This window comes from Stegodyphus dumicola, chromosome 4 (assembly GCF_044657685.1).
Source record: "Stegodyphus dumicola isolate Sdum_Otavi_A_Nest chromosome 4, ASM4465768v1".
Classification (NCBI taxonomy): domain Eukaryota; kingdom Metazoa; phylum Arthropoda; class Arachnida; order Araneae; family Eresidae; genus Stegodyphus; species Stegodyphus dumicola.
The window spans coordinates 23,635,546-23,648,485 of NC_140771.1; the positions used below are offsets into that span (position 1 = coordinate 23,635,546).

The 12,940-nt window shown below is 30.8% G+C and overlaps 1 protein-coding gene across 4 annotated transcripts in view; it reads right to left on the minus strand.

Annotated features, from left to right (window-relative positions):
* The window catches only part of LOC118186590 (tRNA-specific adenosine-34 deaminase catalytic subunit ADAT2), a 45,874-nt gene that overhangs the window by 12,893 nt on the left and 20,041 nt on the right, over positions 1-12,940 (minus strand). For 2 of the 4 annotated variants that reach the window (XM_035356700.2, XM_035356697.2), the window contains one exon: positions 5,382-5,454. In XM_035356700.2, the coding sequence (XP_035212591.1) occupies positions 5,382-5,454 (73 nt within the window). Of the gene's footprint in view, positions 1-903; positions 4,748-5,381; positions 5,455-12,940 lie in introns of those variants that run through there. The other 2 variants (XM_035356698.2, XM_085814613.1) reach the window with 2 other exon arrangements.

Consider the following 12,940-nt stretch of genomic DNA (forward strand, 5'->3'; position numbering starts at 1 on the left):
CTTTTCGTATGAAAAATTTGAAAACAGGGATCTACACACAGTCCTACGTTACATTCCTTGCACTCGTAATAACTCATTTGCCGTTTTGGAGGATTTTTCCGGGAATGTGAACAAACGAAGCATCGTCGTCTCATTTTCTTATCAGTCTCTTCTGAACAAAGTTTTGGAAAATGTCTTTCAGTTAACCTTTCAGAATCAATATCAGAATTTCAGAATCAATATCTGAAATATTTTGCATCATTTCTGCTATTTCATGCGCTTTAACATTGCAATGGTAAAAACAGAAAGAATTCACGTCTAACAAGATCTAATTATTTTCTACAAATTGAACTGCAAACCGAAATTATCAACGCTTTAGCACATATAAAACTTCTACTTACAATAAACAACTACCACATGCGAATAAAGTGCGATTTAAAGAGACGTAATAAATCACGCCATTCGGAAACATTCAGTTCCCCGTTTGTTTATATAATCAAAAACACGTGTATGTGAGTCATGCTTCTCTCATTTCAAGTAGAAGGTCTAATGTACATGTACCTGAAACCATATGGACATACAGTGCCATCTTGTGGCAGAAATTATAGTTTGAAAAATGTTCCAGGACACTGGCACAAATACGTGACAGTCGGTAGTAAACGGAAAAATGCTCTGTCACGCCTGCGTGTCGGCAGGGAGGTAAGTGTGTTCGTCGCTAGCACGTAGACGTGACAGTCGGCGCGAAAGGGTTAAAGTTGTATGAAGATGAGAATGATCCCAAGGGTACCTCTCCTGAAACTCCCTGCCATTTTGGGGAAGATGATGTTACAAACACACAGACGTGCACAGTTTTTAATAATATTAATATAATGTAAAGATAAATAAATAAGATAGGATTTAAATCAGACAATGAAAGAAAATTGATTTCTAATTAATAACAAATTAGTTTATTTAAAAAATATCAACATTCTACTAAACATACATACTACATATATAAGAGGTTCAAGGGTTGGCAATTCAGACTATGCTACTTCTTTTTTTTTTTTCTTCACTTTTGGAAATGGAGCTTGGAAGAAATAAATTAGAAATACTGAATTACAAATGCAGAAAGTTGAAAATATACAGCTTCATAAACAAACAAGCGAAAAAAAATTTCAGGTAGCCGAGGGTAATGAAATCTAAATGCATGGTATCATTCCATGACTGGATTTACATCATTAAAGTTCATGATTAAGTAATTTCTTAAAACTTATTTAGGACTTTTTTCTGTTATAAGTAATTTCTTACATCTTATTTAGGGCCTTTTTCTGTTATGAGACAAAAAATACTAAATAGTTTTTAGTAAAAAGTAAATATACCAACATGATACTTCTGGTTAGCTGTATATATTTATGCAAATTCTTATGGATATGCCATAATGAAAACAAAACCTATTTGAACAGATTTTAGCTGGCATTTTTGCCTATTGAACACCTTTTAATTAACTGTAATTTTCTTTTTTTCTTATAACAGTGTTCTTGTTTTCAATTATTGCAATTATTACAAGTATTGCCAGTATAGAGTTTTTAAAGACAGTCCTTTATTTTATTTCTTTATTGAAATAACCAAGAAAAGAAAAAAACTTAGGTTTAGAAAAATTCTATCAACCATGTTGCCATGATACAGTACAGATCAAATGTTTGACAGAAGTTATTAAGAACCTTAATTTATCTATTTCTTATGTGTATAGGTAGAAGTTTAGTTACTTTTACCAACACTACTATCTCTAAAAAACAAAGGCTGCACCATTATTTTTATTGTTCATTGCACTCAAGGTAAATGACAAAAATATAAAACTTCATACAAAATATACTAGTGTAAAAATAAAGACCAGTGATTCCTTTAGAGAATATTCCATGTATTTCCCTCACAGGAGTTACTTTTCAAGTTTTTTATCATTTCAACAATTATTTAAAAATCAGACTGATCAAATGAAGTATAACGGTGACACTGTTATACATTAGTAAGAATAGTAAAACAACTTCTTTATAAATGTACTTGAAGATCTCATACCTAGGTAGCAATTTTATTCTTCATTTTAACCAGTTAAATGTGATTGAGGAGTATACTTGTCATGGAGAAGCGGCACGATTTTGTGTATTGACGAGTTTACTCGTCATGCGTATAAAGCAGTGTAAGCAATGCGCGTATAAAGCAATGTAATAGAAACAAAGGAAAAAAATAATAGCAAAGAAACTGGAGCTAGTTATTGATTATAATAAAAAAATGGGTGGAGCGGATATGAGCGATGGAATTATCATAGCGTACTCCACAACAAGAAAACGACTCAAAAAGATATTTCTCCATTTTCTAGACATTATGTGTCTGAATGCATTCATATTATATAAAAAAAAATAATGGAACATTATTGCATATCAACTTTTTTCTCAAATTTATTGAATAAAACGTATCCAACTGAAAGAAATAAATCGGCACAAACTCGGCCATTTAGACCTAATATAAGCCAATTAGGCGGGAATCATGTTCTGGATTATATACCAGTAACATCGAAAAAAAACAACCCTACGCGAAGGTGTTCACATTGCTACAAACGTAAGATCAGGAAGGAATCGCATTACTGGTGTTCGATTTGCAAAGTCCCATTGTGTATATGTTCCTGTTTCGCTGAATATCACTCCACAGCAGGAATTTAAATTCTTACTTTTATATGTATAATAAATTTAATTTATTGTATTTTTACTTTAATATATTTGTAATATATGCTTATGTTAACCAAATAAGTAAATATTAGTAATAAAATTTTCAATTGTATAAAATAAATCCATCTTTTTCATCCAATATCTTACCAGAGCAACTTATTATATGGAATTATTTTTCCTTCGTCAAATGACACTATCCATTGGCACTGTGCCACCAAATTTGAATAAACAGAAACCAAAATTACCTAAAATAAAGTTAAAACAATTTAGTGGCGACACCAAAGATTGGTTACGTTTTTGGAGACAATTCCAGCGAGTACACGAGGATAAGGAAATTCAAATCGATAAAAGATGCATTATCTTGTTCAAGTGACTGTACCTGTTATGAGATCATCAGATACTGTGAACAGCTTTCTTGCAACTGCAGAAAATTATGGAAAGGTTACAGAAAGCTTAAGAAATAAGTTTGACAGAGAAGAATTGTTTGTGGAATTCTATATTCGAGAAATATTAGGTCTGATTATTAAAATGTTACTGATCAAACGGGAAAATGCAGTATATCAGAATTGTATGACAAGTTAAGTCGTATTTTATGTTCGTTGAGTCAACAGGATTAATAAGTGACATATAAACTTCAATGCTGTTTCTGCTTGTTGAATCCTGCATTCCCGAAGAAATTTAATGAGTTTGGCTTAGAAATCACGCATCAATAATTACAACAGAAAATTCACATTCTGAAGAATTGAAACAATCATTGTTGTTTTTAAAGAATGAAGAGGAAGAACAACGCAGAATTTCTTTAGTGATAGTTGGATTTAAATTGATCGATTGAGGTGCAAAAAAAAAAGTAGAAGAGATAAAAGGTACAAGGGTGAACATTTTGTGCCTCAGCAAATGATTTATCTCAGACAAAAATAAAACAACCAATTACAGTGAAAAGAATTCTTGCATATTTTGTGAGAAAAATTATGATAGTTGAGACTGCTTTGTTGCTCAGAATATGACTCCGAGTCAAGAGAATGATGAAATTAAGAAGAGGAAGGGTTACTTCTTCTGCTTCAAAACTGGGCATAGAGCCAAGCAATGCAAGAAAAATGTATGATGTCTGATATGCTCAAAAAGACATTGGGGGCTTCATGTGTCCAAATTTGGCATACCAATCAAAAGTGCAATGATGCTGAAAAGAATAAAGAAGCAAAAACACAAAACATATCACCTGCGAGCACCAGTTTTTCGTGGATGAAGTTGTTTCTTCAAGCACTATTAATTAATATCAACGTAACCAGAAAGCAGAAGACAATAAGGGCATATAACGACCAGGATCACAATGTTCATACATGTTAAAAGACTCTGCTATAGACATAGGATGCCATACAAGTGGATATGAATCTTTAATTCATGCACTTTTTGGAGGAGTAACAACAAAGAGAGAAATTCACAAATGCTATGAGGTGAACATAGGAGACCTAAAAGGTGATTTTTCTAGAAGACTAATCTCATTGGAATTCTCGAAGATTTGTGGACCAGTAGTCAGTTTACAGCCTAACCCATTTTTAGAAGAACTAAGGCAGAAAAATATACATACATCTGGTGGAGGAAGAAGGGATTTGAAAACAGAAGTTTCTTTAAAGTAGGTCCATTTCTTCTCATCAAATGATTGATTCACTTTAAATTATTGGACTGTATTACAACAATTTTTTCCTTAATCTCCTGGTTTCCTTAATATCAATTCATGTGGTGCCCTTATTTCTTTACTTTATCATGTAATTCAGAAATTCAATTTCTGGAGAGTTTCTAGCTTTCGGTCCCCCAAATGCTCTCTGCTCTGAATTTGTCTTCCTCAATGCATCTTTATGTTTTCTTCAGGACTGAATCAAAGTTGAACACCAAACTATCTATGGGCAGATTTGAAACCATTAACTTCTATTAATTTTCAAACTTTTCATTTAAATTTTGCTATGTAACACAAGTATTTTCTTTTTGCATGGTTCTGAAAATTGGTGGTACACTGTGTTCATAGTAGATGCATATCAAAAGGAACACCTCCTTCTAACTATGAATTCTCAATCCTAAAAAGATCGAACACATCAGCGGTAGATAAGAGTACAGTGAGCTAGAATGTAAATAACAGAAGTAAGGTGAAATTACATATTTCAAAAGTTTTTTTAAGTGTGAGAACATTTGCCATGTCTGAGTAGCTTAACAAAGAATCTGGACAAAATATGTTTCAAATAATAAATTCAAGGCAAGATAAAATGCTAATACAAGAATGCAGACATAAATTGAATACAATGAATAAAAATAACCAATGGAACACAATTTACCATTAAATTAGTCCTCAGAAAGTAAAATTATATACCTCAGAAGAAGGGGAATATGGGAATTTTTTTTTAATTTTCAGAACCTAATGCTAGGGGAGAAAATATGTGTGGAAATCCAGTAAATACATGCTAAATAACTATTTGATGGATTAAGTCCCAAGACCAATAAATAGAACTCACATGATTCAATAAAATTAAGCACAATTTTTAATATTTCCTAATAAAAAGTAAATTAGAATGGAAACATTGTCATCATATCATTAAAATAAGATTTCTTCATTTTAATTAATCAATTATTAATTTAAATATGATACAAAAAATTTTCTAATACACAAAATTTAATTAAAAATAATTTACATGAAATGCAATGTAAAATACTTACCATTGGGATTTTCACCACGATAAAATTTCTTTAATAAGTTCACAGCTTCATCTCCTCTCACATTAGGCGTAACCTTCAAACAATTAAAAAAAAAAAAAAAAAAAAAAAAAATCAATGAAAGTGGTAAAAGGTACTTGAACCTATATATGAATTTAAAGCATGACCAATATAAATCTAAACAGCTATTTTACTTTAATTATGCTACAATGCATGCTTTTTACATCTTTTTTAATATTTTGAAATTATATTAATTTATAGCACAGAATTCAATATTATTTGCTTCCATATATGTTTTGCAATAGAAGCATACATAAAAATGAATTCTTGCAATCAATACTGAAGCCAAAATTATTATGATAATACTTAAAATAAAAACTTGTCAATTAATGTTCTAGGTCAGATATGGCGAAAAGGTTATTTGTGATTGATTAGATGGTAATATGTTTTAAAGATGGACATCCTATTACAACAGTATAAGACTGGTTTCATTATTAATAATATGATTTAATATTGTTACATACTTCACTTCCTTCTCCACATTCTTATCATCTGATGATTGAAAAATGTTGAATTTCAATTTCATAGGTAACATGCAACTATTTTTTTTTTTTTTTTTTTTTTTTTTTTTTTTTGTAAAAAGTCAATCAGTGAAAGAAATAACTTAGTCACCCCTGTACTAGGGCGTCATTATGTATTTCATATTATTAAAAATAAATAAAAAACAAAAATACAGACAGGTACTAACAAAATTTTTAGAAAAGAGATTCTACAGATTAAGTTCCCACCATTAAAGTCTTTGAACGGCTGAAGACGCATTTTTTCCACTCTTCATGATTAGAACTTAATATCAATTCATTTTTTAATTTGCATAAAAAAAGGTTTTTAGATATTGAAATTTATTTTTTCTGAAAGCTCTTAAAGTAATCAGTCTGTTGATAGAAGTCTTAAAAGGATTTAACCAACAACTTAAAGTTATTACTCAAACAAATTTGGAATTTTGCAGGATTGACAGTTGGATGCTCTTTTGCAATACTTTGTCTCTTCAATGAAAAGATGTCTGACTTCAGTTAATAATATTTAAAAAGTATGTAAAATTAATATCATAATTTAAAAATTGTTTCATAATGAAAAATTCCTCTTTCTAAATATGTAAGTCTTTTCTCATAATATTAAAATAATTAATTTTGCAGTATATAAATATTGTCTTTAAAAGCTCAAATTCATAGAAATCCATCATTATAGTAAACTTATACTTTACCCGTCAGTGTTAACATTTGAACTTTAAAATATAGTGGAATTATTTTTAATTGCATAAAATTTTGTAATAGAATTGTAGAAAAGAATTTTCTTTTCCTCCCCATATAAATTTCATTTTAATTTGTTAATTACATTTAAAGTATTTAATATTTTTCCAATATTTTTATTATTTTAAATTTACAGAATCCCATTGTTGTCTAAACTCCTGTTAAAACTATAAAAATGCATGTTTTAATATAAAGCAGAAATTATTAAATAAACAATATTTTGATATCTTACTATTTTATAAGAAAAAATTACATCTTACGTGTGTTAATTTTTAAGATAGTAAGCAACTTACAACTAAACCCTATACAAAGTAATATAATTTTATTTAAGGCTTTAAATAATAAGTTGCAAACCTTAAAATTTTTGATAAAGAAATAACAGTAAAAATTAATTGATATTTTATTACTCATCTCCAGTTATAGCTCTTTAAATAATTATCTCAATAAATTAAATCTATAGACTATATAAATAAGATAATTAGCAAAGACTTTAACAAATTAAAAATAAATAAATTAAATATGTATTATCAAGTATATATCTATTTTATAAATATGATAAGAAATTAGATTGCACTATGTCGACTGGGCATACTATAGACACAAGCCCCTGTTCGATTAGCATAATTATATCAGATCAAGATGTTATAAAAGATTTTGAAATATTACCACAAGACTTTTTAATCTCTAACAACTTTGTTAATATCCTGGATCAGATAAAAATCTTCCATCATAAAGGATAAAGATTCAGTAACTCAAATAAATATGGCATTTTATCGTCTGCTACTTTACTGTAACTTCGTTTAAATCGAATTATCTAAAATTGAGAACTTTCGTTTGATGTTTATTTGAATTTTATGAAAATATTTTATGACTTTAACTGCACAATTTATTTCTAAACAAGTTGTTGCTTATAAAGTGGCTGAAAGAGCAGCTGATACTATCATCCATATTTTTAAAGCACAGTATATTTTTATAGAAATATAATATTTAGAATAATCATTTTTATAAAAGTCAAATTATGATATAAACATACAACCCTCTAGAGACTGAATTAATGAAAGTTCAATGGTTATGTAGAAATGATCTGCAGCTACTTAATGGCTAGATAAGTCAGCAGGTTCTGTGCACAAGTAAGAATAATTAGTATATAAACAACACCCAACATTCTGCAATCAATTAACAAAGAGGTACAATGTTTATTAAATAATTTTAAGAAGTTTTTAAACATAAAAAATCAACTCATTTTTTATCCTAAAATGTATTTTTATACGTAGCGTATTTTCATTATATCCTTAAAATTTTAATTTAGAATGCTATTGTCAAGAACCGAATTCTAATCATCAGTAATATAATAAATAATTATTACGGTTATTAATAAATCCTTCTTATAAAGTAATTGCAAATATTTCAAAAAACTTTCTGTCTTTTCCTATGCAAATATTTCTAATTTTATATTAATCAAGATTGCACACGATATTATTTATTTGCATTTCAATTCTTACCGTCAGCTCTAGCAGAAGTTACAAATCAATTATATTTAGTTAAGGAATGATCATCTAAGTTTAGAAACAGCGTACCGTAACAGCAATTCAATTATTGGCGCTGTATCTTTCATGTTACTCCCGATTGGCAAGCTACATGATTTTTAATGAGTATTCAGGTTTTGCTAGTAACTTCACTTGGAAATCGCACTTAAACTAGGTTAGTTGGTTGTTTGAACATAGAAAGAACATGGGAGCTATTTGGTTAAGATGCTTTCATAGAGAACCTTCGTAAAGAGAACCTAGAAAACTACGAAAACTAACCATGCAGCCTGGGTTAGACTTTGCAACAAACAATTAGTATTTAGCTATCTTCAAATGCTAGGCAACTGGTGAGGGTCCAATTAAATCTCCAATTTAATATTTTATTTGTAAATATGTAAAATACTGTTGTATTTTTAGACACAAAAAGCAGAATTTAAGTTTTGTTAACTCGTTAGTAAACTACCAAGCCGTAGTGCAAATGAATATTCAATTTCTTTTGCGTATTCACTTAATATTATTGGAATATGAGCTAAAGATGGAATGTTCTCGGAAGATTAAAGAAGTATTTAAATCCAGTGATATTAGGTTTGTCTTACAAGCTCAGGATCAAAACGATTCTGCATATGCCGAGTAGTTGACTTGTAAATGGCTTTGAATTAAGCAGATGACTTTTAATCTTACATTATTCAGTCAGAAAACGTATTCCAAATGTTTTGTATTGCATGACATTGCATTTTTTCATTATTCAATAACCAATCGGAGAACCGCTTGTGTTCCGAAAATAAGTATGTGTACTCAATCGTTCTGCATGTTCTTCAGATTTGTCGTTTTGTCAATTTTTTTCCCTTTCCCCAAAACTAAAGTTGCCTCTCAAAGGAAAGTTTTTTGACATTGAAGAGACAAAAGGAGTATGACATCTACTTTTAGAGGCATGTCAAAAACAGTTCTCTACAAACCTTCTCTTCCATTACATGTTGTGCGTTCAGACAAAAAGTTGCATCAGTGTAAATTCTATAATCTATTTTTATTACACTCTGATTACTTTATTAACATACAGTGAATATATACTAAACCTTTTACTTCAACTTCAGTAATTCGGAATTTTTGACAGAATTGTTGTCGGAACTAGGACTTAAAAGATAAGTCAAATTGAATATTTCGATAATCCAATAAATTCAAGGTCGAAGTTTCAATATTTTATTTTCGGAGGGAGGGAAAATTTTTTCAGTTTTGGTCCATTATCCTAAGTATACTTGCTTCGATTCTTTAGTTTTTCCATAAAAGTGAAAATCTTACGCATTTTATACACATAACGCATAGCTTCAAATTAAAATTTAATAATATAAAGGGTGGTTATAATGACTGTTTCAAAGTTAACGGTCATAAAAGGAAAACTACTGGATCAAATGTTATCAAACTTGGTAACCGTGTAAAGGAGGTCATGGGAATTTATTTTCCGCGAAAAAAAGAAAGTTCGAAACCTCACCACCAGGGGAGGAAATTGCGCTGTATGTAATATTGTTAAGCGAAATATGGGTTGGAATCTAACTTAACCTTTTGTTACATGGGTTTAATATATTGTATACTCTTAAGAAACTTTGAAGTAAGCAAATTACCATTTAAAGGCGTTCAATTCGATAAAATTCGAATGTGCCATCCGTGTAGGGAGAAAGTTGTCCGTGAAAACCACGAATTAGTGATTAGAAAATGTGAGATTGCAAATCACTTGCACAAGTGCATACAATCTGGAAATCGTTTTCTTACAGATCACTAATTTGTAATTTTTTAAGCCTGAATTCGGCCCTAAAACATGAAGATACTGATTCAAAACGCTTTTAATCAATTTGGGCCAAAGAAATCCCTTATGTTACCTACCTAGTTCCATTGCATTCTCCTACTGCATTTGACTGCATAGCAGTCATTCTACACCATTTCGTGTGGAATGACAGCTAGTTTCATAACAACCATTTTTCTCAAAAGAGCAGTCGACAGCTGGACCACTGTGATTGCAGCTCGCTTAGAATCAATGTTAAAATGTTTCATGATACATGAACTGCAGTAACGTGGCATTTTAGATAATATGTGGGCCCCACCTCACATGTGTCGCACACTTACTTAGGCTACATTTCACGAATGAACGTCTTATAGGCTGACACTTCCCCTCTTCCCACCAGACCTCAACCTCTGTGACTTTTGGCTATGGGGTTATTTCAAAAGCACTGTTTATGGTGATAATCTAAACAATTTGGCAGAAATGAAAAATGTGATACATCGACATGTTCGTAACATTCCTCCTGATATGCTAAGAGCTGCTGTTGAGAATGCAGTAGCAGGATTTAACTTGCTTTCGTAAAATGCTGGATGCTACATTGAACATGCTTTGTAACACGTTTCGGAAATGATTAAACACATTTTAAACCGATGTTTTCATGTCTTATTTCATTTAACAATATTGCATACAGCGCCATTTTTTCCCTGGTGGTGAGTTTTTTAACTCTTTTTTTTCCAGGTGGAAAATAAATTCCCATAACCTCCTTTATACGATTCCCAAGTTTGATAACATTTGGTCTGGTAGTTTTCCTTTTATGACCATTTCAAAGTGGAACTTTAATTATAACCACCATGTAAATTAAACTTTAAAAGTTTGACAGTTTAGTTCAAGTCCCAGCATTAAAAATATATATATAAATATAAATTTTTATATTAACCGCTTGCCTGATTATCCTGAGTTATCTTGGGTTCGTATATATTGCAGTTAATTATTATTCCGAGAAAATTCGGGCGAAGCAGAATTTGTTAGTACGATTTCTTTTATCACGGTTTTACTCGGCTGGAGGAAATGGAAGGAAATATTTAGCTTTGATTGGCAGTTTGCCAAATTTTGTTGGTTGCGCGGTTCTTTTGGAGGGACTGGTCGCGTGTTTCCCTATTGTATAGTATACGTTGGCTTGTGAATTAGTAATGTATAAAGAAGGATGCATGCGTTGGAAAAAAATAAAATAATGGCGATGATGGAAAAGAGCGAAAGCAATGATTTTTCAGATAGTAATCATGAAAAAGTTGGGGACAAAAAAAAAAAAAAAAAAAAAAAAATCAAACGAGACAGTGTACTCTATGCTCCCGTGAAAGAGATTCCAGCAGTAAGCCAATAAGAAAAGAGACCAGAATACCGGTGTAGAACATCAGGTATCACTCTGTGTTGTCCCTTGTTTCAAAAACTATCATACAAAGATTAATATTTAACTTTTATTCGTTTGCCCGAGATAACTCGGGATAGTAAACTAATATTAAAAATAAATGCTTTTACACATTCAAAAAATTAAAAATTCAACTTAAAACCTACATATTTTGATTTGTTTCATTTTGTTGTATTTAATAATAAAATAAAAAAATGTGATGATTTTTTGCAATTTTTTCAAAAAAATTTGTAAGGGAAGCAGTTAATCCTCTTAGAAAGAATGTTTTAAGAGGCTAATTTTTCTCTCGCATTATAGATTGTATAAAAAAAGTATATATATATATATATAAGAATATATAAGAAACGGGTCACTCAGTGGTACAGAATAAACACTGCTGGACTATTTTATTTCTTTGTCATTTAGCAAAAAATCTTTTAATTAAAATATTTATCCTTTGGACTTTGCTTTAAACTTTATTTATAGTTAAAATGACTAGAAAATGAAAAGCTGTCTTCAGCTGAAATGCAATTCATGTAATTGATATTTTAAAAAAATTGACAAGAATGCAAAATTTATGGAAGTCTAGCAATCGAAAAATCTTAATTTTCTTGTGTGAGTACTGAAAATAACTGTACGAGAAAAGAAGAAAATTAGGGAGAAAAGTAAGTAAAAATTTGAAGGGAAATATGGCTGTCAGACATACCAATATGTTTCAAAAAGTTGGACGCTTTTGAATATACTTTCAGGATACTTCAAAGAATTTAGATGTTCAAAGAGAAAACACTTGGACGTATATACTACCAAATACCATCAATTCAGCTTGTGTTAACAGAAAAGACAAAAATGATAGCATTGCAGACTAAAGTGAAGTGCGACTTGTTTTAGACTATACAGTTGTATAAATTTAAATTACATTATAGAAGTTATTACGTTATTATTGTATCATAAACGGTGAATCCCATGATTTCTCAGTCGAATTATTTGAAGATTCAGGAGTTTATTTAGCAATGTACGTGGATGTCACCTAAAGACGTTCTTTTTTTTCTTCCTGATGAAACAGTGGCCGAGCGGTAAAGTCGCTGAACACTGGTAGTTCGGTCCGAGGTTCGAATACCGCAAACGGGCTGGCTGCATGGGCGTTTACGTGGTTTTCCCCATGTGTAACGTGTATACGAGCCAGTTTCCCTTAGAAAGTCCTCCACGAAAGGCATCCCTCCGCTTAGGCAGATAGCCCTCGTGTGCTTTGTCATAATTAAATAAACCAAAACCTCTTGATGAAACCAGTCTTTCCTTTCATCTCATACCTTCAAAATGCTTAGCCTCTAAAGACTGATAAAGGCTTTGACCAAATACTGATGGATTAGAAGTATTCAATTATGACAAAGCACACGAGGGCTATCTGCTTAAAGGGAGGGATACCTTTGTGGAGGACTTTCTAAGGGAAACTGGCTTGTATACACGTTACACATGGGAAAAACCATGAAAACGGCCATGCAGCCAGCCCGTTCACAGTATTCGAACCTCAGACCGAACTACCAGTGTTCAGCGTC